General features: G+C 39.9%; 1 protein-coding gene across 6 annotated transcripts in view; it reads left to right on the top strand.

Moving 5' to 3' along the window:
• Positions 1–25,860, top strand: part of col11a2 (collagen, type XI, alpha 2) — a 63,082-nt gene that overhangs the window by 10,153 nt on the left and 27,069 nt on the right. For 2 of the 6 annotated variants that reach the window (XM_033636766.2, XM_033636765.2), the window contains 12 exons: positions 7,084–7,245; positions 9,125–9,335; positions 9,520–9,682; positions 10,329–10,451; positions 16,984–18,186; positions 19,548–19,661; positions 21,245–21,460; positions 23,386–23,439; positions 23,939–23,980; positions 24,806–24,868; positions 25,036–25,110; positions 25,361–25,447. In XM_033636766.2, the coding sequence (XP_033492657.2) occupies positions 7,084–7,245; positions 9,125–9,335; positions 9,520–9,682; positions 10,329–10,451; positions 16,984–18,186; positions 19,548–19,661; positions 21,245–21,460; positions 23,386–23,439; positions 23,939–23,980; positions 24,806–24,868; positions 25,036–25,110; positions 25,361–25,447 (2,513 nt within the window). Of the gene's footprint in view, positions 1–7,083; positions 7,246–9,124; positions 9,336–9,519; positions 9,683–10,328; positions 10,452–13,128; positions 13,243–16,983; positions 18,187–19,547; positions 19,662–21,244; positions 21,461–23,385; positions 23,440–23,938; positions 23,981–24,805; positions 24,869–25,035; positions 25,111–25,360; positions 25,448–25,860 lie in introns of all 6 variants that reach the window. The other 4 variants (XM_033636768.2, XM_033636769.2, XM_033636767.2 and 1 more) reach the window with 4 other exon arrangements.

The raw sequence follows: 25,860 nt of genomic DNA, 5'->3' as shown, positions 1-25,860 counted from the left end.
GTATAGATGAATTTGTGCGTCCGTGTGTGTTAATCTGTGGTTAGTATCACACGTCCCTCTTGGTCTGTCTAACAATGTGGTTGTTGTGTAAAGGTGAGAGGTGACGGGTCAAGGTGTCAGCTGGAGTGTGTGCCTGGTATTTGGCACAGCTGTACCAAAAGAGGAAAGGGCATGCTCACATATACACACACTGAAATTGTTACACACAGCATCCAAGACAGAAAGCCTCAGAAAGGAAATAAAGGTTTTCCTCTGAAGTGAACCTCACACAAGTCTGCATGATAGTATGACCCAAGGCTCAGAGGGCTGACTTTATGGCTGTGTCTGTGCATGGAATTTACTCAGTTTTCAACTTAAAGGCATATGCATGATATTTAGATCACCCAGGATTGTATTTTGATTTATTTTTTCACCCTGAGCTGTCCATGGTGTACCTTGCCTCTGACTCAATGCCTGCTGGTATTGCCATCAGCCCAAAGAATGAGTAAAAAATGGATGGATGGGATATGATAATTATATACTACCCCTCATTGGAGTCCCTTATTCCTGTTATATAATCATTTGGAGCTGTTCAGTGTTTCATGATGGCTTAATGAGAAACCAAACGAGCTGAATTCATTTACAGTACAACGCTCTTGACCAGTGGCTCTGATTCTGATGTGTCAGGTGTATACAGGGTCTAAACTGTGTGTTCAGGTGCTTCGATTCAGACAGAGGAGGTGTGTGTTTTCTGTGAGTCAAGTCGTTTACTTGACTTCGTTGTTAGCTGACAGAGTGTACAGACTCTGCTTCATAGTTACTTGTTCAGTAATTGTAAGCATTGTTTATCCCTCACTCCTGCGAGCATGTCTGTTTGCATTGTGTATCTACATGTAAACACCTATGTGTGTGTGTGTGTGTGTGTGTGTGTGTGTGCAGCATCATGCGGTTCCAGCCCTTCAACAGACTGTACACTCTGTTAACAGTGTTGCCTGTCACCAAGTTAATTAAATCTGTTTCAGCTCCATCTAGTGGCAGCTGAGGTGAACTGCAGTAACACAGGCACACTGCTGAAAACTATTACAGTTTTTGCAACCCACCTTATTTCACAGTGTGACTACCAACCAGGGTATCACATATGTTTTCTATCAGGTTGTATTAAGCTAGTGGTCTGTATGTTTGGTCAGTTGTGGATGTGTGGAGCGGAGTGGGTTAGAGTATTACAGTGATAGGATTGTTCAGCTCTGGGGCACCTGTATATTCACCCCATGGTACATTGCTCCACTATACACCAAACACCATATCATTATTTCAGATGATTTTACACCAGTTTCAGTTATTTATATACTGACTCAATGAAAGGATTAAACACTTGGGCAGATCTGATTCAAATTACGTAAGAATTTATTCGAGGTTCAGTAAAGTCAGTCCTGTGTTTTTTTAATTTCTGATGTGTTGGTATTCTGGGGATATGAGGTATTTATTGAGCATCAGCAATATAGTGTAACTGTACTGATAGCTGCTTTTAACCACTGGAAAGACTTTTTTTTTTTAACAGACAAGATTTCTGACTTAGATATGGCTGCACACCCAGACTTTATTTTAGTTTAGCTTTTAACCTGTTAAAATAAATAGGCCTATTTTTATTTTTATTTTTTTTAAATAATAATAGTAACCAAAGATTCTGAAAGGAAATATCAGGGGTATTTATACAAGATACAGTATGCGAGAAAAATATTATATTGAATTAAAGAAGTATTTCACTGCTGGAAAGATTGTATTTTCATAAAACTGGACTGTCTATGCAGTAGAAAGATGCAAATACTTTTGAAATTAGTGCTACCTGACCTGAGAAAGCAGAGGAAAAGGGCTGTAGCATTTGAGTTTGCTCAAGACTTAGAGAACCTACAACTACCAGAATGCACTGCACCGCATCAACAAATAAACGCTACCGCTTGTGGGTGACGCAATGCAAACCCAGACGTGCAACACAGGAAACAATATGGGGGCTGGCCGGTAACAAACAATCTCAAATAAGATAATGATAAGCTAAAATGTGTTTCTGAAAACAATTTCGGTGACAAACAGGCAACGCGGTAACAAAATCTTGCTTTGTATTTGCTTTATACAGCTTAGTTTTACCATTTGATCAGTTTTTTCCACCTGCATTTTACAACAAAAAATGTTGTCTTCCAGCCACACAGTGTACTAAAATATGTTTAAGAAATTTTTGCAAGGAATAGGCAATATAGGGCAGAATTTTGGTATATATTTGTTCAGCACTTGTTTGTTTAATCTGAGCTCAGTCTGAGCTTCAGATAGCGAGAGAGAGGGGTGGGTCTCTCTCTGGCCCCCCTGTGCAGCTGTCAGTAGGGATAACTGTACAGGCTACTGTAATCTTTACCTACAGCACCGGTTGTAACTGCTCTCACGTGACAGGGAGCCCTGTTTCCTGTCTTAATGACAACAGTGTAATTGTCCTGCCTTTACATCAAAAGGCAGCGGCCATCTGTGAGCGTTTATGGTAAGAAAGACTGATGGAGCAGGCAGAGGGAGAAGAAAGAAAGTAAAGAGTAAGAGGTTGTTCCCCCTGGCTTTCTGTTTTTCTACCTTGTCTAGTTTCATATTTGCCATCCTTCGTCTCACAAGGTGTTGGTGCAGTTTCCCCTGCCCAGGCTGTGTGAGCGTGTACCTCTGTGGCCCCAGGTGTTATTTTTGTGGGTGTGTTTTTGTCGTGATTGTGGTCCTCCAGGCAGGAAGGGCCCCGGCTGCAGATGTGAGCTGGGCAGGCAGCGGGGAACAGAGCGCCACATTGTACTGAGCGTACTGGGGGTAGCTCGGGCTGCAATTTGATCCAGTGTCCTGCCATCACAGAACCATGCTGTCTACTGTCACTGCCTGACCCCCCCCCCAAAACACACAATCCACCTTTGCCTGAACTTCTCCTTTCCTCTCCCTCTCATTGCCCTCCCTTTTCTCCTACCTCTACCTCTTTCTCATTCCCAGCATTCCTGCGCAGATGTGCAAAAGTCTTGAAAAGTATGGTGGAAAAAAAATCAATGTCCCCTCTCAGGTCTTAGAAAGTCTAAAAAGTTTGAAAATCTGTAAACTAATAAGGCTGCAGCTAACAATTTTCATTGTTGATTAATCTGTTGATTATTTTCTTGATTAATCGGTTAGTTGTTTTGTCTATAAAATGTCCACAAAAAATGTTTGTGTTTCCCTAAGCCCAAGATGAAGTCTTCAAATGTCTTTTTTGTCCCCAAGCTAAATATATTCAATATACTGTCACAGAGGAGTAAAGTAACCACAAAATATTTACATTTAAGAAGCTGGAATCAGAGAATTTTAATTTTCCTTTCCTGAGAAATTACTCAGACCGATGAATGCATTATCAGATTAGTTGACGATTAATAGTTGACAACTGATCGATTAATTGTTGCAGGTCAAAGACAGCTCAAAGCTACAAAGTCTTAAAAAGCATGAAACCATGTCCATGTATGAATCTTCCTGTTTTTTGTTTTGTTTTTGTTTATTATTGAAGATAACATAACATGTCATGGACTAACATACTTATAAAAATCTCAAGATGTTAAGGACTGGAAAAAAGTATTGACTTTTAAATGAGGAACCAGAATATTCCACTTTCATCTGTCTCAGTGTTCATTGCTTTCTCTCCATGTGTTTTCATTTCTGTTTTCACCTGTCTCAATTTTCCACTTTCACTAACTAATCTCTGTTCATATCCCCCTTATAGCAGCTGGTTTTTAAGGAAGTTTATGTTTTGGATGGTTAATGTAGCATCACAATACCACTCAACTGAACTCCTCCTTACGTATTGCTTATACAGCCTTTTCCTTCTTATTCAATTTCTTCCTCTTATCCTCCCTCCTCTCCACCTTTCTCCCTCTGGTGTAGAGTGACGTTAATGGACTGTGGTCTAGACACCCAGAAGCAATATTAACGCACCATTTGGTCTGTCTGAATAAATATTACCATCTGTGGGCCTGTTTGACTAACTGTTAACTCTAAAACACTGGGTGTCACCTAAACACAGTTACCACTGATGGGATCAGTGTGATTTTTAGGAAAAACACAAGGAAACTTCACATTAGAATCCAATATAAAGCATCATAAGTGGCTTCACATGAAGGTGGCTTTATAATGCAGTGGTACAAGGTTGTCACATTCATGCATGTCTGTTTTGGCTTTATATGTTTGACAAGAGCTGGCAGATTAATGTTAATGTGCATGCACCTGCAGTTTCGGTTGCTTTGCACAACACAGCTCCTTACTGTACCAGTGGTCTAAGTGGTGATGGGCTCCCTTATTGTGTCAGAGTTGGTGCCATGCTGTGATATGCTCTGTTGTACTTTAAACATGCTGAGGGGTGCATGACTTCTGCATAAAAAAGATGCCTCTAAAAGTGCCTGTAAATTACAGTTTATTAATGTAGCTGTTGAATGAAAAATGAAAACAACTTCAAAGGCTGCATGGCAAGAGGGCTTGGTTGTTATCTTTTCATCAGAGCTGTCGTTTTTACACAAGCAATGCATCACTGCCACTATAAATTTATTTTGAGAAGTGCCACAGCAGGGCTGGCTGTAACTGACTTTAATTGGCTGTTAACAGCAAAGTTAGCTCTCTGGTGCACCTCAAGCACAGGATGCTAGCCAAGACTGAGGGAGGATAACAGTTCAGGAAAATGTGAACACTGGGTGTTGTTGAAGACTCTAACTTTATAGGTACCTCACTTCAAAACCATAGGGCCCCATGGAGATATTGTAACTGTCTAAGGTAGACTTTATAATTACATATGATTTTGGTTCTCAGGCTGCAAAATATTTCCAACGTGTACGCATGCCTTCTGTTTTGAAGCCTTGGCAGAAATTGTGCCATGCATATTTGTCATTCTATCATGAGTTAGACAGCAGGGTACACAGCACACAGTACTCAGCATCTTTGGGAGAAGTTACATCAAAGGAATCTTCTTGGTGAACAAAAATGAACATTTCACCAGAAACACATCAAATAACCAATTTTTGAACAACCAGTTATCTCACTAAGCATGACTTGAACATGTAGCTGATAAAGCTATACAGTACACAGTACAGTATACAGCAAGACTGAGCAATTCTCGTAGAAATTCTCGATTCATAGCAAGACGGTGCAAGTCAGCTCGTGTGAGTAATTAGATATCCGCCTTTTCTAGGATTTAATGCCTACTGTGTTGAAATAAGCGCTGGCATAAATGTCAAACTAACTGTAAATTATGTTTTAGCTTTTCAGTTAATTCAAAGTGTTTGTCTCCAAAACAGTAAAAGTTGAGAGGGCATGAGCACATTAAATTTTATGTATATATATATATATATATATATATATATATATATATACACACATAGAGAGAGAGAGAGAGAGCTCTGAATGTGACTTTGATTTTCCTCCTGTATTTGTAGTGTTGCTGCTTATAACTTAAGTAATGTGGTTGCTTTTATCCAAAATGTCTTTTGTCTGAAGGGTTCATAAAGGGAATCCCAAATTTAGAGCCTTGCTTTTCAGACTGAAGCGCACAAACTGACATAGTGCCTTTGAGCAATGTGAGAAAGCCAACATGATAAACCACAGTGCAGACTGAGGGTGGAGAAACAGACTGGTTGGCCTCAGTGTGTGAAAGTGGAGACAGGATGAGAGACTGGTGATGGTACAGTGTTTGTGTGTGTGCATTCCTGTGTATGTGTTTGTGTGATGTTAGAATGTATACTGTATGTCTAGTGTGTGCGGCATATACACCTGCAATTTTTGTGTGTGTGTCATATGAAACTGCGTGTGTACCCTCACACAACTATTCATTTGACTCTATCACGTCAACAGCCACTTGTTTCAGTTGCTTGATAAATGTGAGCAGAATAGAGGGCACTGTCTCCGCTCTGATTTAAACTGAGCTTTACTGTACCTGCCCTGCAGTGGTTCATATACGTGGCTTGGACAGTGGCCAATGTGCTCAAACACAGTGCTTCCTTTCTTACAATATACCTAAATGTACAGTGGCAGCCATTGTGGACGCCCCCTGTACCTGCTCCTATATCGCATTAGTGCTGCAAGAACATTTAAGATTACTTGCAAGATTAAGTTTTTTGATCCTCATGGCAAAGTTAAGTCTCTGCAGCTGCAAAGAATCACAATGAAAGATAAAACCGTCCTCTATTTTGGATTTAGCAACATTGCACAAGTAAAGGTGTGAGCTTTAATAGGTCTACTTCACATGATTTCTATACAGCCTATAGGATGATCAGCCATCTGAAAAGCTGTTGGAGAGAATGACATAAAATGTTTAAGCCTGTTGTAGCGTAATTAATAACAGACATAACAGTTCTTATCTGCATAACCTGTACACGCACCTCTACATCTACTTAAAGTGAAAAATGAAAACCAGAGAGTGAGGTGTTCTGTCCAGAGAAAGCTGAACTCAGAGTTAAATATTGTATCTTTGGTTTGAAAGCATTGCAGACACAGAAATTAGTGAGTGTGTGTAATTTATAGGGGTCTAAATCACAACTTTCATCACGCTATGATATTATGGCAATCCTTTGAATGACAATGCGATATTTGTTAATATTACAAAATCTGCTTCAATACGATTTCGATCCAATTAAATTTAAGGGCCTGCAACTGATATGGGATGATGTCATTAAATATCCACATGGTCTTGTTTTTGGCTGCTTGCCATTGTCTGCCTGGCATTAAGCCACTAGCACTGTTGGAATGTTTAGGAAGGTCTGCTTGGTGACACAGATGTGCCATGTCACAAAATCAAAAAAAAAGGTGTATCTTAAAGATGATGATGTACCTATATCAATGTTTTCACTTTGCATCGATAATAATGGATCGTTGATAATTGAATTGATATATCGATTCACATCGATGTATTGTGACACCCATATTGATTTACAGATGTAACAATCTGGAAGTTTCAGCTTTGACATTTCACATGTTTATTTATTGCATTGAGCTGCTGTGTCAAACAGGGCAACTTTTCTAATGAGTTGTTTGTTAAAAAAAAAATAAATGCAAATGTAACGACACTTTCCTTCCTCTCTTCCTCAGACCCGGTGGATGTGTTGCGGGCTCTGCAGGTTCCCTCTCTCCCTGAGGGCGTGAAGAAAGTCCCCGGTTTCTGCACATCCCGTCGCTCCAGCAGCCCCGACCATGCTTACCGCATCACCAAGAAGGCCCAGATCTCTGCCCCCACCAAGCAGCTCTTCTCAGGTAGGCTTCAGCAGGACAGGACATCAGGTTGTTGAGCTCAGCGCCTCAGTTCCTGGCCTGCGGCTTGAGCATGCTGGCTCACTGTTGACTCTGCTCATCAAACACACAAACCCCTGCTTGTAAATGGTGATAGATAACATGAGCCTTCGGCTTGACATTATCAAACAGCAAATGTTAGAAAACCTTGTTCCCAATCACTAGCAAGTTGAAATGAACATGACACTTAGCTTGTAAAATACTGATATGTAGCATGGCTTCTCCTCTGATAACCCTCGTTGTAGCCGTTATGCTGATGGAAAGCCAGGTTTGTGATGTATGAAAACCTGGAAGTCTGAATCTGTGTTTTTGAGGCTGTCACTGGTACACTGCAGTTACACAGTGAAAATGCTCAGCCATGGTGTTTACTGCTAATATTGCTATTGACATATCTTGTAGCATTTTAAGAACACCAGACAGACTTGTGAAGGTTAAAAACTTGATTTTCATTGCAGTGGGTCTTTAATATTGAATTCAAACAATGCCATAATTATTTTGGTTTACAAAATTGTTTTACACCAAAGCACTTGATTGAATAGTTGGGCTTTGTTATTTCTTATTGCTTCCTCTTTAATCTTCAAATTTAACTTTTTTGCCATAATTAGCTACAATATTGCCAATGCAGTTAGTAAAAGGTGTACAATACACAAGATCAGGCGTATTCAGGTTGGTATGGCCATAAACAAGCATGTAAGTATCCTTTAAAGAAAAAAAGAGAACAAATTGTAGGCTATGCATGTTACTTCTTAGTATACTATAATGACATTTTTAAAAATCTATTTATTGTTAGAACTGTTTTTTCCTCAGGTTCAAGCTGTGCTCAAGCTGTGCTCAAGTTAATGTCATAGGTCTGATAGTGTCTCAAATTTTAGTATATGTATTTGAGTTTTATTTAGGTACAGAACCTGTTCCTAACCACAAAACTTCTTGAATATAAATAAAAAATCTATATATATGTATTGTTTTTTTTCCCAGACTTCTTAACATTCCTGTGTGATACCAGCACCACAGTACACCTGGGATGTGCTTAATATTTAATATATCTATGCTGAACTCCAAAGTGCAGAAACCTATAATTAGAGTTGCAGGTTGCTAGTTATTGTTGCCTTTGTTTGGTTGTATTTTAAATGGAGCTCTCAGGAGTTAAGCTAGGCAGTGGTGCCCCATGCTAGATTGCTCACGGATATAAAGTATAATTATGTGTTGCAGTGCAGGAGCTGAGTCAAACTTTGTGTGAGAGCCATAACAAATTAACTTAAGAATACTGTCTGACACCCTGGAGTGAGGAGTGTAAAGAGAAAGTAGCACTTATGTGGTTGTGAAGAAATCCTCAAAAGACAAAGCTGATTTTCAACTCATTTTCTAAGGTTTAGCTTTCCTCCACTAGCTGTGCCCAACTGTTATTATGTGTCCTCATCATCTATGCCAGCTTTATATATTGTGATATTCTGTAATCAGTTGATCCTGATACAGATCTCTTACTTTAATCACTTTAAGCTCATCATTGGTGTCATTTTCACAGCTTTTATCCATCTCTCATCCTGCACTACTTCTTTATTTTTTTGTCTTACTTCCCCAGCCACAACTTGGCTGTCCTACTTGAAACTTATTCGATTAGTTTTGTCTTTATTCACCTTCACTTTCTCTCCAGCCTCCCTTCTTTTCCATCATAAATAAATCCTCTGGTGCACGTCAGTCAACTTATAGTGCAGCTTTTCTTTGCCTCCCTTCTCCATTACTTTTTCTTGTCCTAGAATACCCACAAGCCAGTCTTGAAATGACTCTTGGTCTTACCTTTTCTCATTGTCTCTCTCCTCCCATCCCTCCTTTCCATCTTCAATAGGTCGATTCCCAGAGAACTTCTCCATCATGGCTCTGGTTAAGGCCCAGGCTGGTCTCCAGGCCTTCCTCCTCTCCATTTACAGTGAGCAGGGCATCCAGCAGCTGGGCATTGAAATGGGACGCTCACCTGTTTTCCTCTACGAGGACCAGAATGGCAAGCCAGCCCCTGAGGACTACCCACTGTTCAAAGGCGTCAACCTGGCTGATGGCAAGTCAGTAACCAGCAACAACCAGTCTGTGACTGGTTGAGATGATGGGGTCATGGGGGTGTGACGGGTTGGGAGTGTTAAGTGTGTGTGAGTGTTGGTGGGAGTGTATATGATAAGAGGGTTTTTAAAATGGCTTGTAGTCACAGTACACATTTATTCGTCTTCTGTTCCTCTTCCTCATCTCTAGGTGGCATCGCATCGCTATCTCTGTTTCAAAGAAAAATGTGACACTGCTGCTGGACTGCAAGAAGAAGATGACCCGCCCCTTGCCCCGTGGCAACAACGCAGAGGTTGACACCAATGGCATTACAGTCTTTGGAGCCCGTCTGCTCGATGAGGAGGTTTTCCAGGTGAGGACCTTTTTAAACTGTAACTTTATCCCTATGTCTGAGCGTAACTCCACCCACTGCATCATTTTGAAAAATGCTGAAAAAGTGGGGAAGAGGCTGAGAGGTGGGGCAGAGGCGTGAGGGGAGGGGTGGATGTGTGAGGCAGGAGTTGTTTAGGGGGCGTTAAAATTTTTAAATTTCATGACAGTTGATTCTATGTCAGCAGTGGCCTTGCAAGGTTCAAAAACAAACATTAGATGGAGTGTTGAGCCATTTTTCAGCCCATGAAATGCAGATTTTTTATAAATTTGGTAAGAATTTTCAATATTAACACCCAACATTAATGTATTTCCTTACAGTACAGTCATATCATTTAGTTTATGGCTCAAAAACACATTTAAGTGAGCAGTGCTTCTTTAAGCATAGCTTGCAAGAGAAAGTATGCAGTTATTTGTTGGATCTCTGCTTTCTGGTTAAGAGACCGTTAGTACCCTCTTCTGTAGCAGTCTGTAACTACAAAGTCTGAACAAGGCAATATATATTTGCTGATGCTCTGGTACGGCTTTCCATTAATTTATTTGAAACTGGAAACACATAAGTACTTAACATACTATAAAAGTTATTATAGAACCCTATAATTTTTGTTGATCTATGTTTTTTTCCACAGGGAGATATCCAGCAACTGCTGATTGCCTCCAACCCCCAGGCTGCCTATGACTTCTGTGAACACTACAGCCCTGACTGTGACTCCCCACTGCCCAAGACCCAGGCTCAGGACCCCAACACATATGTGAGTAACACCACCACAACATGAGTTCATACACAGACTTTTAAAATCAACATTTGCTTTTCCACCACATATGAAACTATCAGCAAACGATTCACCTTCTTAGTGAATAATTCTCTTGACAATCTTCCCACAGGCTACAATAACTAGTCTTCTTTTTTCATTCACACTCTTTCATCTCTTAATGAGGTTACTGCAAGATGAGAGCCTAGTTGTCGCACAAATCCCATACAAGATCACTGAGTAGCATCATCAGTTACAGAGCAGATAACCTTAGACTTTCAACATTATGCTTACACAACTCATTCAAAAAAACTGTAGGCTCATCTGTAGCTCCGATAAAGCAGACCCAAACAGAATCTGTGGACTTTGTTTTCATTTTCTGTGGCACTTTTTAAAAGTTATTTCCCAAGGGAAACTATTCACTGGATGAGAATAGTCTAAGACAATGTTTTTTTTTTGAAGGAGAAATGTTAATGATTTAGAAAAGGTCAACCAGCGTTCTAAAATAAAAATGCGGGGACCAAATTATTGCAGAATGGTTTTCCTTATCTAAATGACTGCTTTTACATGCACACTGATATTCCACCCCTATTCTAAATTTGATACAGGTTATGTAAACAGCATTTACAGTCTGGATATTACAAATAAGGCCTTATTCCAAATGCAGCATTTTCTGATTTAAACATGTCAGATACTCTGGTATTATTCAGGTTTTATGAACGTTTTGTGGGATTTATACAGCATATTGGAATGATGTGTCTCAGCTGGGGTTTTACCGCAGATTGCAACACACAGCCTCTTGTCTGTTTACAGTCAGCTCTGTGTATTGTCATGGATGCATTGTACACAAACCAGCTACCCAACATTTTGCAAGGCTGACAGAGAGATGCATGCCTGAAAGAAATTCCCACAAAGAGAAACACACCTACTTCAAGACATTATGAGGAACTTGGATATCAACAGGTTTTTGGATATGTGCAGATATCACAGTGCCAATCTTTTCAGGAAGGTGGTTGAAAGAAATGAAAGAGGGAGGCTGTGTTTGCATGCTCGAAAAAGCCTGCCACCAGTGGACAACTTTGAAAAAATCCCATTTCGATGCAAAGAAGCAAAATGACACAAGCAGCGCCAGCCGTTCCACTTTTTGACGTGATCAACCACATGTTAGTGCACCTTATCAGTCATATGCATAGCTGTGTGGAACGGGAATATTAGTGGAATGTTAACTTTTTTAACCATGTAAACAGCTTTGCAGAAATGTTGTTTTAATAAGGGTAAAAACCAGAATGTTGTGTGCATGTAAATGTAGTCAGTGATAGTCACATGTACCCTACAAGGGAGAATGGAAATGGACTGAAGCACATTTTTGTATGAATAGAACTGAGAGAATTCATCCAGCTACACATGAAAAAATGGTCTGATAGTAAAAACAAAGTCCACACTAAATGCACCAGTCCTCTGAAAATGAAAGAAGAGTCTTCAGGTTCAGTTTGGGTCATCTGAAAATGTCATCAAAGTGCTGCTCTCCCTTTCTGTCTTCCTCACGCATCCCTGTCATCAGCAACAGTTTGTATCCATCCACTTTCCTCCTCACCTTCTCAGTCTGTGTGTCCCTGAGGTAACTAAAGACAAGCAGAGGCATTATCATATCATACCTTTCCACAGTTCAACCTCTAAAAACGGGCACATTTCCATCACTTCATTCACTTTGCACTGGAGAAACATAAGCTTGAATTGTAACAGCACAGAATTTGGTACCTCTTTTTTTCTGCAATGGAACACAGAAAGGTAGGGGAAAGAGGATGATACAAGCCAACGTGTCTTTCCCTATTTTTGTCCCCATGGATTGAAAGAAAGAGAATTTGTTCAATATATAAAACATGAAAATGAAGTTAAATTCTGATTGGTTTTCTGGTTAAATAGAGACATATTAGCATTTGGCATGAAGATGGCTTAAGGTGGAGCCTCTTTGCTTACTGAGACTGGTTGTGCACATCACATACATTTTAAGCTATGCCTCATTCTTTTTCTATCAAAAACATACTGATATTTGGGAGCTGACAGTTCCCTGACACCAGCGAGTGATTTTCATCTGCATTCATCCATCCAAAGTACACGATCTTTGTTTTACAAGCCTGCATGCCGAATCAGCCAATACAACAACTGTATCAGTCACTGTACAAAGCTCCAGCACTTTGCGTCCCAAACCCTGTCATGTTGATGCTGTTGAAATGACTGCTTCCTGAATGAATATAAATCAGTGTGGTTGTATTCATTGGCTTAACCTGTTGCTTTATTTTTTGCTGTTTTCTCATTCATCAAGGTGGTCTGCGTATTTCATCAACATCTTTGAATCAGCAGCACAGACTACCTCTGATGAATGGAAAATTAAAAGCTTAGCATTTTTAATGTTATCCCCTTTGCTGTCTCTCGCTGTCTACCACCATGTTTTATTTTTTCCCCTCCTGCTGCTTCACTCCACATTCACCCCTTTTCTTCTTTACCTTTATTTATCCCTCTGTGCCCTCTGCAAACCCTTTCCACCTCTCCTTGGAAATCCACTCTCCCCCTTTTCATGCATTCCTCACCTTCCATTCCTCTTGCGTTCGTGTCTCCTCTGCCAACCCATCCCTTGCTCTGTCCTCCCCATCTTTCAATCCTTCCCCATCTCTCTCAGTACTTTGATGAGGAGCAGGATGACCATGAATACCCCTATTATTATGAGGACACAACAGGCATTCCCTCCTCCTCTGCGTCCCCCTCTCCCCAACTTGGGGCCCCCAGTCAACAGGTAAAGAGGGAGCACGAGAGAGGGGAAACACGAGCGGGGTTTGTGGAAGGGAAGGAGAATGAGAGAGAGAGGTATTAAAGCTGAGGTACAATTCATAATGTCAACTACATTTTCATTACATATTTACCTGACATATTTGTTTGAAAATCTACATTTTCACCTGTAGCATTCCATATGCCTCTCTCATCCCTCATTTGTTTTTAATTCACTTTTTACTTTCTCCTTAATCCACATTGTCCTCTCATACATCCATCTCATTTTCCAGCGTCTTCCTCACACAGGATTAACTTCTCCTTATGATTTTTTTTTGTCCTCATGTCATTTACATGTTGCCATATATGTATGTGTGTTCAGATGTGGCCAAGTGGGGGCACTGGGGTGGTGTAGGTGCAGCTGTGTCGTTACACACACATGCACACTTTTTCTCATACATCCTTCTCCAGTCTGCACACCTTCTCTATACAGCCCATGCTGTTCCACCCTAAATCGAACCAAAATACCTTCTACCAAACAGAGTGAAGCTTTCTCCGCACATAATGGACTCTACGAGGAAAAAGATGAAAGTTTTGTCACAAAGCAAACAAACTCTGACACCCTCAAGAATGTTCACTGGTGATTTTTTTTGTATAAAAGTGTGTCAGTCATGCTATGAGAAAAATCAAATAGGTTGACATTATTAACGTGTCATACAATATGGATTTGAGGTTGTTTCATATCATTTCTGATTTTAATTTGTGGATCTGTTGACATTACCATATTAAATTGATGGATTACATGATTATTGGGTGTTTTGTCTTTGATGACAAACTCAGCATGCACACAGGAAACAAATAATAATGTGCCAGAGTAGCCTTTTCTTAAAGGAATACTAAAGCCACAAAATGACCATTTTAAATCAATTAGTCATGTCATGTTACCTTGAATTCCTGAGGAAACTTTGTTTTTCTCCCGGGTCCATGTCATTGGTTCGACAGCCCATTTGGTTCGACATCCCATTAGTCCGACTGTCCGCGGTGCTGAACGGCTCACGGCGGGCATATGGTGCGCCTTGACCAGCTTGAGGCGGAGCAGGCTCACGGCTTATGAGTTTGTCACTTTCTTTTTCATTTTAACCCACACCATGATCTTTTCCTGACCCTAACCAAGTGGTTTTTGTGCCTAAACCTAACCAGACCTTAACCACAGGGCATCATGATGATTTCGGAACAGACTTCGGAACAATGAGTTTAATATGGTCAGAACAATGGGCTGTCGAACCAATAGGCAGTTCCCTTTCTCCCATGCCTCCACAGAAAATGGTGAACATATTGATTTATTGATTGACTGGGGGCCACATTTAACCTGTGCACTATAATCCAAGTCCTTTTCATTCACTTGTAAACTCAGTATTTCCCCAACACATGCATTTTTTGCCATAAAAACACTTGAGTATAGAGTGTGCCAGGGCTGACGTCAAAACCCTGAAGTTTAGCATCGCGCTGGTTCCCAGAAGAGAAAGTGAATGTGATTTTTGCATTGCGTTTTGGATTATGTCAGAAAATAAGCTCTGTGGCTAACACAAGTTTATGATACTTACAGGTTTTGTTCAGCGAGATAATCTTCACATATAAACACCTTTCATACCGCATTTGAAGCTTAAATGCGATCGCCAGAAGTAAAAAGCTAACGTTAGGCTTTAACGGACTACATGACTACTCCACGGTGGCATGACTCTTGACGTCACCGCCACTAAGCTTTCAACTGATTTCGGCCGCTTTATTTTAAAAACATTGTATAATGGGGAAATCAGACTGTTTAAGCTAAACAAGAAGCTGTAATGGCGGACTGCCAGCACTCTCGCCTGTTCGGGGGTGATGATGTTTAATGTCCCCGACAGGGTTTGTAGTCGTATTGAGCAACTTGTTTGCAACCGCCTTTTTTACAACACGTAAAAGCTTCAAAATTCACAAGTAGGGTATTTACTGACGTGTTTTATGTCGTAGAACAAAACCTGAAACTCGCTTAAGCTTTTGTTAACCACAGACCTTATTTGAGGCATTTTACCAAAATCCCATTCAAAAAACGTATTGACTTTTAGACGAGAGAACTGGAAGTGCTAAAAGCGCTAACGGAGTTCCGGGTTTACTGGCACACTCTATTGGCTGGCTTTGAAGAAAGCATAGACAAGTTTCACTTTCACTGAGCATACAACTGGATAAATGAGAATTGGATTATACTGCGCAAATTGTGTTTTTTAACAGATGTTTTGATATAGTTTTGCTGGTTTTAAATGTGGTCCCCAATCAAAAATGTGTTTTAAATTTTACATCCTTTTTCTGTGGAGGCATGCAAGAAAAGCAGAAGTTTTTATCACAAATTCATGGTAACATGGCATGATTGATTGATATAAAAATGCTTATTTTGTGGGTGAAGTATTCCTTTGATTTTGTCTTGGTCAAATAGTCTTCTTTATGTTGTGTGTAAGATAGATGGGATTTGCCACATGATGGGTGTTTAATTGCTAGGCACAGAACAACATAATTACATTGAAATGCTTTCCTGTGATTGTTTGAATTATCTGGCACTCATTTTGTGTTGTGATAAACACCACCCATAAGGCTTCACAGCTGAGCACAGAAAAAAACACAGCTAGATTTGCAAACTGTTTGACCAGGGCATGTGTCTGTACTGTCTTGTTAATTGCATGATTTCTTAATTGCCGTGAAGGATGTCACCGCATGCACTTCTGGGTCATCAGTCTCCATACCAATTTCAACATGGGAACATCAATGCACATGTTTTTGTCTTGGTATATGCATTCATGGTTGTACATCTGACCTTTTGTATGGCATGCATGACATACATGTATGCCACAGTCTGTCTCCCTTATTTCTGTGTTTGTGTTCTGTATCGCATATTTGAGGAGTTTATATTCACAGTGATGGCCTGTTATTCCTTCACACTATATTCCTGGGTGAAATTTTTATTTGTTTACATGTTAATTTGCATGTATTTTCATGATAGCAGCATGAATAATAAGAATCAGTTATGTACTGTTGTTTTCATTCTGTGGTTTTTATGTGACTAACATGCATTTGCATGCTCGCCTGGCATCCACGCTCATTCTTTTGCATGGCTAAACAGCAATAACCTTCTCAAACATAAACTGTGTCTGTGTGTGTGGGAGAGAGAGAAAGAGAGTGAGCAAAGCAGGTTAGTGCATCAGTGTTGTGTATGTTTTGTGTGTGTGTGTGTGTGTTCAGCACCAGCTTCACCTGACCAGTCAAGCCCTCAGTGCCTCTGCCAAACCACAGGCTCCAGTCCATATTAGCGCAAAGATGCTGCTTTGTCATTTAATATTGGGAATGGCATTACTGGAGAGATCAGCAAAAACTCCTCATCTAAATAACTTGGGTCAAAGACTTGAAATTTCTCAAAATGTGGAATTTTGTATTAAACTACTGGTATTTTTTTCAGTTATAATTTTGCTTACTGTTTTAAAACTTGTTTTAATCCTTTGCTGTATCCAGTAATGCCTGTACAGTCTCAGTAAATCATCCAAGCCTTGGCCATCTTTATGTCATTGTTTCTCAAAACATCCACTCTTGTCTTTTTCTCTCCTTCTGTCCATCCCTTGTTTGTGCTTTTCACCCCCCTCCCAACCCTTCCATGTATCTTTGTCTTCCTCCACTCTCTTTGTCAATATGCACTTTTACATACTAAACAACATCTCAACCAAACAATTATCTTGGATATGAGAAGAAGGTCAATGGAAAAGCAGCCCCCACTAAATCCACCCCTGTCAAACCAAAACCCGCTCCAGCTAAGCCGGCAAAGACTGGACCATCCAAACTTGTAGTCAAGTTGCCTATGCCCACCAAAGCTCCCAAGTCTGCCACAGCCAAGGCATCCAAAGTAAAACCCACTGCAGTAGAGATCCTCTTGTCTAAAATCAAACCAACAGCAGTGACTAAGCCTAAGCCCACAGCTGCCCCAGCTAAGAACGGCAATGGTAAAGCGGCTGCTGAGAAGAAAGTAAATGGTGCCACTAAAGCCAACAGCAATGGCAATGGAAAAGCAGCTGTAACAAAAACTAATGGCAATGGCAAAGCTACAGCTGATGCCAAGCCTACAGTTCAGGCCAAGGTGAATGGAAATGGCAATGGCAAGGTTGTAGCTGATAAGAAAGTAAATGGTAATGGAAATGGAAAATCCTCAGCAGAAAAGAAAGCCAATGGAAATGGAAAGGCCACCGTTGTGTCTAAGACTAATGGAAACAGCAACGGCAAAGTTACAGCAGAGAAGAAAGCCAATGAAAATAGCAAAACTACCATCGAGGTTAAAGAGATTAAAGTCAAAATCAGTGGCAAAGCTGAGAATAAAGTCAATGGGGAGGCTAAGGCTAATGGCAATGGCAAAGTTATTACTGTGGTAGAAAAGAAAGTTGTGAGTAATGGTGCTGCAAATCAGGCAAAAATTGAAACCACTACAAAAGCAAAGACTGAGAAAGTTGTTAAAGTAGAAAAGATCGAAAAGACTGTGGTCACTGCAGCTAAAACAGCTGCCAAAGTAGAAGCTACTAAGGCACCTAAACCCACAAAAGCATCAAAACCTGAGCCTACAAAACCAGCAAAGGCTGTGGCCACCAAAGCTCCAGCAGCAAAAACTCAAGTAAAGACTGAAGTCAAAGAGGTCACCAAAGTTAAAACTGTCATCTCCAAAGTCCCTCTGGTCAAGCCAACGGTGAGCAAAGTCGTGAAGACTGTGGTCGAAAAGATTTCCATCCCGAAGAAAATAGCTCCATCACCTGCCCCTGTCCAGCCCACTCCGCCCAGACACACAAAATCCAAGGTGGTGGTGGACATTAATGTCAAATCCCAGCACAAACCATTCCCACCCTTTGGCAAGACTGTGCTGAGTGGAACTGCAGTCCCAGCGAAGAAAATTACCAACGGTTATCAACAGGTACAACAAGAGGGCCCATGATGGGTCAGAATGTCCAGAGTCGTATGTCCCATCTGTCCCATCTGTCTGCCATTTCTTTCCACCATCCAGGGTCTGCAACAAAGTTCTTGTGAAACTTAATGTTTCAATTTTTTACCACTGTTGGTTTGAAATGTTTGATCTTTCAGTAGGTGGCTTGCAGATTTTGAGGTAAATCCTTGATGGCGGACAACCTGGTCTTCAGAATGGAAGTTGGTTCATACCAAGCTGGGTGCCTTCTCCTCTGTTTATATATCATATGATCTTTACGATCACTCCAACTTCTCCATATGATATGATACAGCGGTGCACACTGAAGCATGGCTAATTGTACAGTTTCATTGTTCTTCATTTCACTTCATACTCCTAACTTCAAGCTGCTGAAACTGGATCTCAGAACCTGAATATACTCCAGCTCTCCGTATCTTTCTTTTCGGGGGGAAACCATTAACGTACCGGTCAAATGAATGAGCATGGATTTCTATGGCACAAACACTAAACCTGAGAAAACACAAATACTATCACATTCTATACACAAGCAACACAACAAACTTCCTATATCACTCTGCCATTCTGTCTCTGTTTTTTTGAAGTACCTGTGTTTTCTCTCTGATACCTGTCTACCTGTCTCTGGCCATATTTTGTATCAAATATGAATAAAGCGGCCTCACAGAATATAGAGACGTAAAATTAAATTCAATGTATAGTCTTCTATGAAGCCTACAAGCTTCGAGGTAGAGAGACATTCTGAAGTTCATGGTTATTAGTGGGTTTTGGAAAATTCATAAAATGGGTTACATTGAATTAACTGAATTATGTTCAGTGAGGCCGTTGATTGGGGTTGTCTCTCTATTTCCTGGTCTTGGGTGAAACTAAACATCCCAAAGCATCAAGTCATGATGTTTTCATCTTGAGGGATGGATAGGGCTCTCAGTCCACCTTTCAATAAGAGCAGACTTCACCCTTTCACAAATATTGGCTTTGTAAGCTTTAAAAAGCAAAAAAAAAAAAAAAAAAAAAAGGTGTTCAACAATACAATGAGAAGAAATCTCAGCAAAGTAGTCTCAATGACTCCCTAAATCTTGCATATGGCAAAATTTATAGTTATTGAGCTTCTGAGAGGACCTGAAATTTCTTTTCAAAAATGGATCTCTGCAACTTTAAAAATGTGAGTTGCCAGTAAAAGTTTCTTTGGCAACCACAATTTTATGATGTGTTCCATTTTTTTTTTCTACTTTTAACTCATCATCACTTACAAGCAGACTTTGAACTAACCACGCTCTTTCATCAAAATCTGCTTACTTCCTCCCTGCTCCCCAATTCCTGTCAACTTGACCAATCAGGATGTAGATACTGAATATGCCGAGGCTGGCCACACCCCTACAGAGACTGATTATTACTATGAGGAGACGGTGCCAGAGGGTGAGGTGATTGGACAAGAAGTGGTCCCTGTACAGGTAAAAAAGAAAATTACACACTGGTCAGTGACAAGAAGATGAAAAAGTCAAAGAAGACTGATAAATCAGATGAACAGAAATTTAAATTTTACATCAAATCTCTAGATAGATTTACTTACTTTGCCTAGTAAATATGAAAAAACAGACATTACCAGTTAGCACACAGTGACAAAAATAAATCATCATCACCAAAGGAAGACAACAGTGTAATACCTGTGTGGTGGTGAGCCCAGTCTTTGTAGTTTAACCACATTGTTTAACCAAGTAGTTACAGTCCTGTGTCTCTCTTTAAACTCTCTAACCAACATCAATGTTTTGTTGGCACTGATGCCAAATGACAAGACATAAGAGAAAATCTTTTTCAAAGAGAATGCACCACATTCATCTGCTTGTATCATCAAACATTTTTACGTGGCTCCCTTTTTCCCTCCTAACAACAAGACTCCTGTTCTCATCTCAAGATCCTTGGTTAATCAGGTTGTGATCTTGACATAAGAACAAAAATCTTGTCAAAAAGGGATCCGCATAGGAATATTTGATGTGCAGTTTTAACCACAGCAACAAAGGGAGATGAATATAATGCATTCTGGTTTGAGAAAAAAAAATCTTACCAAACTAAAGAATACAGTAGTTGTTGTGGCTTACTTTACAGCCCTAAACTATCATAATCTGAGAATAACTTTCTCACTGCTCTGATCTGTTTCACAGTTCACTTTGGCAATAATCGATATTGTCATTATTACCGATATATATTTACCAGCTGACTTTGATGACTTTGTTTTGCAATTTTGATGCTAAGAATGTTTTTGCAAATGTTTTGGTTTCAGTTTTATATCGTGTATTTTAGGAACAAATTTACACATTATTCAAAACCTGTTGTGATATTGCTTCAGGTGTATTCACTTTTTCAATATTGCTTTTTTTATTTGAGATAACAGTACACTGGATTCGTATTGTTTTTTTAAAACAGCCATGGTAAGTATAATAGAAAATAACATAGTCTTTGCTTTGCATAGTGTAGCACAGCAGCAGTTTGTTTTCACAAAGTGCTATATCAGTCATATCAGTTCTGTGTGTTTTTTTCTGCCTCTCTTTCTTTTTAAACCAAACGTTTGCAATGTCAGATAATATATTCCTGCAAATTTGGAGAAATCATTTGGTTACAGGTCATCACACACAAGCTGATGAGGATATACTTTGGTGGAAACACAAACTATTCTAAGCTCAACAATAAATGATTAACAGGAGATTTAAAGTCATAGGATAAACCTGAAAAATCACCTGAAAAGATCAGACTGAAGTTACAGCATGAAGGACTGATATAGTCCCTGCAGTCTTCCAGATGTATTTTTGTTGTCTGTCCCTTTGTCACTGTTTATTTGCAAAAGGTAAGACTCACTTCTTTCTATATATGCTCCCCTCTTCCAATCCCCCTGTTGTTTCATTCTGCATTTCTCTTTTCTTTACTAACATTTCCCCATCATACAAACCTCTCCCTCTTCCCCTTGCATGTGAATTTTCCTTTGCTTGATCCATCCTCTCGTGCCCCTCTGTCCATTGCGGCTCTGATAAACCCAACCCAGCCCCAGGTGGAGACGACGTTGGTGGGAGAGGAGGTAGATGCCACCAAGGCAGGCGGTGTGGGCGAGGAGGCCTTCACTGAGGAGTATGTGACTGGGGACGTGGGCCTGAAGGAATACGACTATTCCTACAGGGACTACAATGAGCCAATACTGGAGACTGCAGAGGTTGAAGCCAACATGGGCCCCGCCCTGTCTGCTGTGACAGATGAGGGAGGCGTAAGTCGTTTTGCTGTAGAGGCAAAAAAAAGACAACAAAATCAGTTTCAACCAACTCTGAATCCTTGTCTTTGTCAATTGTATTCAATGTCCTCTCAAATGACTTGTTTGAGTTTGCCATCTCTCAGATTTCATTATGGATAGACATCATTTATTTCAGTGTGTTTTGTGTTTTACAAGTCTGGGACCTATTGACCTTCTTACCCATGGGGGCTAATTTGAACACCTCTGGTGATGTAAAAAGCTTTACCTAAATGACTGAGATAGAGACTGTAGCCATATTAACCTTATCACAGAAGTGTGGACTTTGGACAGACATGAAAGTTATTAAATCAGTTAAGATATCTCAGGGGCACCAGCTAGAACGCTGACTGCAGTTACCTATTTAGACTTGACTTTAAAAATATATCTGCAGTCTACCTTTGTTTTCATTTCATGAATTAGTTGTCTTGAAAAAAGGTTTGCACACCTCAATGTGTGGCAGGTGAATTGAAGGAAGGTGCAATCTTGAAAACAATGACTAGAACTCCAGCACACTGTCTTGCTTACTGCTGAAATATGTATTTAAATACAATGTTTCTGTCTTTCTCACCTTCATCATGTGTATGGGTAGCATCACAGCACTTCCATATATAACTTACATACACATGGGAGCTGCCTCAGTCATCCAATCAGGGGACTACAGAGATTGGTTTGACTGCTGGTCACCTTGAACAGACTCAAAGCATATATATCACCAGTCAAAAAATATATGGATTAAAGATACAAAATGAATCAAAGGTCTTCAAAGGTCAAAAACTAGGGAAAAGCATCCAGAGTACACCCACTACCTCCTTGGTAACCTACCCATCTAATATTTACCTAGTACTACTACTTAGTAATCGACCCACCTCATCAACTATCACTACCCCACTGAACATCTATATAGTTTAATATAGTTAATATAGTTTAAAGTCGAAACCCAGCTTCAGAATACATCCACTGAGGTTCATATTTGTCTAATAACAGCCTTTGACATGACCGGCCTTTTGAAAATGGTGTAAGCGTGGAATCAAAGTGTTGTGATGCTGCCCGTATACCTGATGAAGGTAAGAACATCAAAACATTGTTTTTAAATGAATATTTCTGCAGTAAGGGAACTGTGTGCAATAGTTTTTCTCACAATATTAGGTGTTAACACCTGTTTTACTTTCTCACCCAAAGTGTGAAGTACATAAATTCAAAATGGCCACCATGCAAGTAAGGTCTATTCATAAATTAAATTTCATGCCAGGCAAGCTCAATCAAGCAGAGACACTTGTATTTGAATGCATTTCAAATACTTTAAGGACCAAGACATAGTCCTCAAATCAGTGGTTGAAACTGTTTTTATTCTAGAAGGTGTCTAATGAGAAACTCAGGACCCCAGGAAGAATAGCTGTTACTATGGTAGAAGCTATTGGGGATCCTAATAAACATATATGATAATATGAACTATCATATACACTGCATAAAGAGGCATTTGGAAGTGCAGCAGTTACTAATTGCTGCATCTTTTGCGTGGAATGCCATTTATCTCAGTGTAAGGCTTCATTTAGAGCTGCTAATCCCTGATGATTCTGTGTATCTATGAGAAAAAAAATCTACAAGTAATGGACCTACAGTACGAAGAGCCATTGAATCATCGATATTTGGATGAAGACTTAAACCTTTATCAAAAGCAAAACAGAGTTTTTTTATCATTCTATTTTCTACACTGACATAATAGTGTTTAATGTAACGTAGCAAACTAATGTGGGTGTCTTAATGTTAATGTGCACCTGATGTCTAAATGCCAAATCTGCAGTCTATGTGTGTGTTTGTGTTGTTTTTCTTTTTGATGGGTGTGTTTGAGTACCTCTATACTGACTATGCTGTGTTGTTGGCTACATGTGTGTTTTCCTCAGGCCGCTGTCAGAGGCCAGAAAGGAGAGAAAGGAGAACCTGCTGTCTTGGAGCCTGTGAGTTACTTACTGTCTTTAAGCGGTTTTACCTGAGCAGGTGTATTCAAACTGGCTTGTTCTATGACAGAAAGGAAAATCTTCACCCAGTCATTTTTGCCAGAAGCTCCAGTGATTTGCACCAGTCCTTCCAGTCACAATCTTGCTTTTCTAATTCTTATCTACCTCTGATACACTTTTCGATATTGGTGCCAATGAGTTTTTATCAATGTTTGTGACCAGCTGTCAGTGTGGAACTCGCAAACGTATGAGACAAAGTATGAGAGTTTGTAGTTAAAATGGCAGCAATCATACCTATTCAAAGACTAAATGGCAAGACTAAGCTTCTTGTCCTCAAAGTTTCCATTCATCCATTTCAGCCGAAAAATGCTGAAATAAGATTTAACCTTCAGCCAAAGAAAACTGACTAATCAAGTCTGATTAATTGAGTCATGGCTTGTATTTTTAATGTCCATACCAGTATGTTCCTCTTGTTTCTTAACTTTATTTTGACTTGCAGGGTATGCTGATTGAAGGGCCTCCAGGACCTGAGGGACCTGCTGTAAGTAAATGATGGTTTTTCCCTTGTCTTCTTGATAAATGAAATTTTACTTACCTCTAAACATTGTATTAAAGCTTGTACCTTTATTCTGCAAGATAATAATTTTTGGGGGGTAATATTGTAATTTGCTTTTTCCCAGTATACCTAGAGGGGTGCAGAATGCCATGTTTTTGTTCCCTTGACAAAAAGCCAATGGGATATTTCCTTTGGATTTTTGGTTTTTGCATAAAATAAGCTTAAAAACTTAAACGTTTTGTTAAAAAATGAACACCACCTTTATGAATTTTGAAGCATAAATGCAATAGCCACAAGTAAAAAGCTAATCAACTCCACCACAACCACATGAATTCAACATCACTACCAAAACAAGGCTTCAAAGCTATGTTTGGCTTGATGACATACTGTAGTCTCATTTAGCCGCTTATGAGCATCTACCTTTTGTAAGACACACAAAAGCTTCAAAATTCATAAGTAGGGTATTTTCTGACATATTTCATGTCATAGAACATGTGAAAATCTCTCCAGTTTATATTCCCCACAGACCTTAAGTTAGGCATCTAACCAAAAACCCATTTAAGCCCCATTGACTACAAGTTGGAGTAACCGGAAGTGCAAAACTGTTAACTCATTTCTAGGATTTAGGACTTATTCCTGCAGCACTGTATTAGGTAGCATTTTAGCCAGTACATTTCTCTATTTTAAGGTTGTGACAGTTACTATTATTTCTTGCATGTTATGTTCATGATACTCCCTTAATGAATGATGAAACTGCACCTGACACTGATACAGCTTAATGAGTAATCACTCTTCCCCCACCTCTTTCAGGGTCCTACTGGCCCTCCTGGCTCCTCTGGACCTCCTGGTTCCGTCGGTGACCCTGGCGAGAGGGTGAGTGTTTCACTTTATCTGAAGAAGTGCAGGCTTGTAGAAACATGGGTGCTGAATCTGTGCACAGATGATTCTGAGACATTACTGGTCATTATAGATGAGCTTTGCAAAAGAAGCGTATTTCACTTGAACCTGCCAGCTCACCCTTCCCTCTCTCCATCCTGCAGGGCTCTCCTGGTAGGCCTGGTCTGCCTGGAGCTGATGGAGTCCCTGGACCTCCTGGAACCTCAGTCATGTTGCCTGTGAGTCATGTTTTACTTTTCATCCTTGATTAGGAATGCATGCTGAATAAATGGCCATTAAATGTGAGTGATGATTGCTCCAAGTGGTCATTTTTAACATAGGCCCTTGTTCAGTGTCCTGTATACTTCTGTATGCTCAGTACACATACATACAAAGTACTTGATGCTGGATTTTCTTCAAATATTTGGATATTGGACCGTAAGTTGAAGGTTCCTTGCTGATCCACTCATATATTTTTCTTTTTTGCAGTTCCGTTTTGGTCAGAGTGGAGGAGATAAGGGTCCTGTCGTTTCTGCACAGGAAGCCCAGGCAGCAGCCATCTTGTCTCAGGCCAGGGTCAGTCATCACTTTTACTTCACATTTCCTTTGTGCAGTTTGTAAGCCTCAAGGGTCATATACATGGAATCTTGAAGCTTTGCCAGTGCTAGAGATTGTTGTTTTTGAAGAACTTTAAGAACTGTGTCCATATTATAACAAGTTTATACACGTGATTTGGAAGGCATTAACTTTATTTGCTATTGATGTTAAAAGAGACACTTACCTTACTGAAGTGAGAACAGGAACACAGAGCAAAACATAATACACAACAACAACAAAAAACAGAGTGCACATAATATCAACATGGTATAGAAAACCCTCATGACATCTTAAATTACATTTTCATTTTAGACATTTAGCTGATGTTGTCATCCAGGGAGACTTATAATGGGAGTGAAAAGAGACTTTGCTTTTCTTCATGCAGCAATAAC

The sequence above is a fragment of the Epinephelus lanceolatus genome, chromosome 16 (genome assembly GCF_041903045.1).
Source record: "Epinephelus lanceolatus isolate andai-2023 chromosome 16, ASM4190304v1, whole genome shotgun sequence".
NCBI lineage: Eukaryota > Metazoa > Chordata > Actinopteri > Perciformes > Serranidae > Epinephelus > Epinephelus lanceolatus.
The sequence above is the reverse complement of the archived record's forward strand: the minus strand, read 5'-3'. Positions and strand labels throughout refer to the sequence as shown.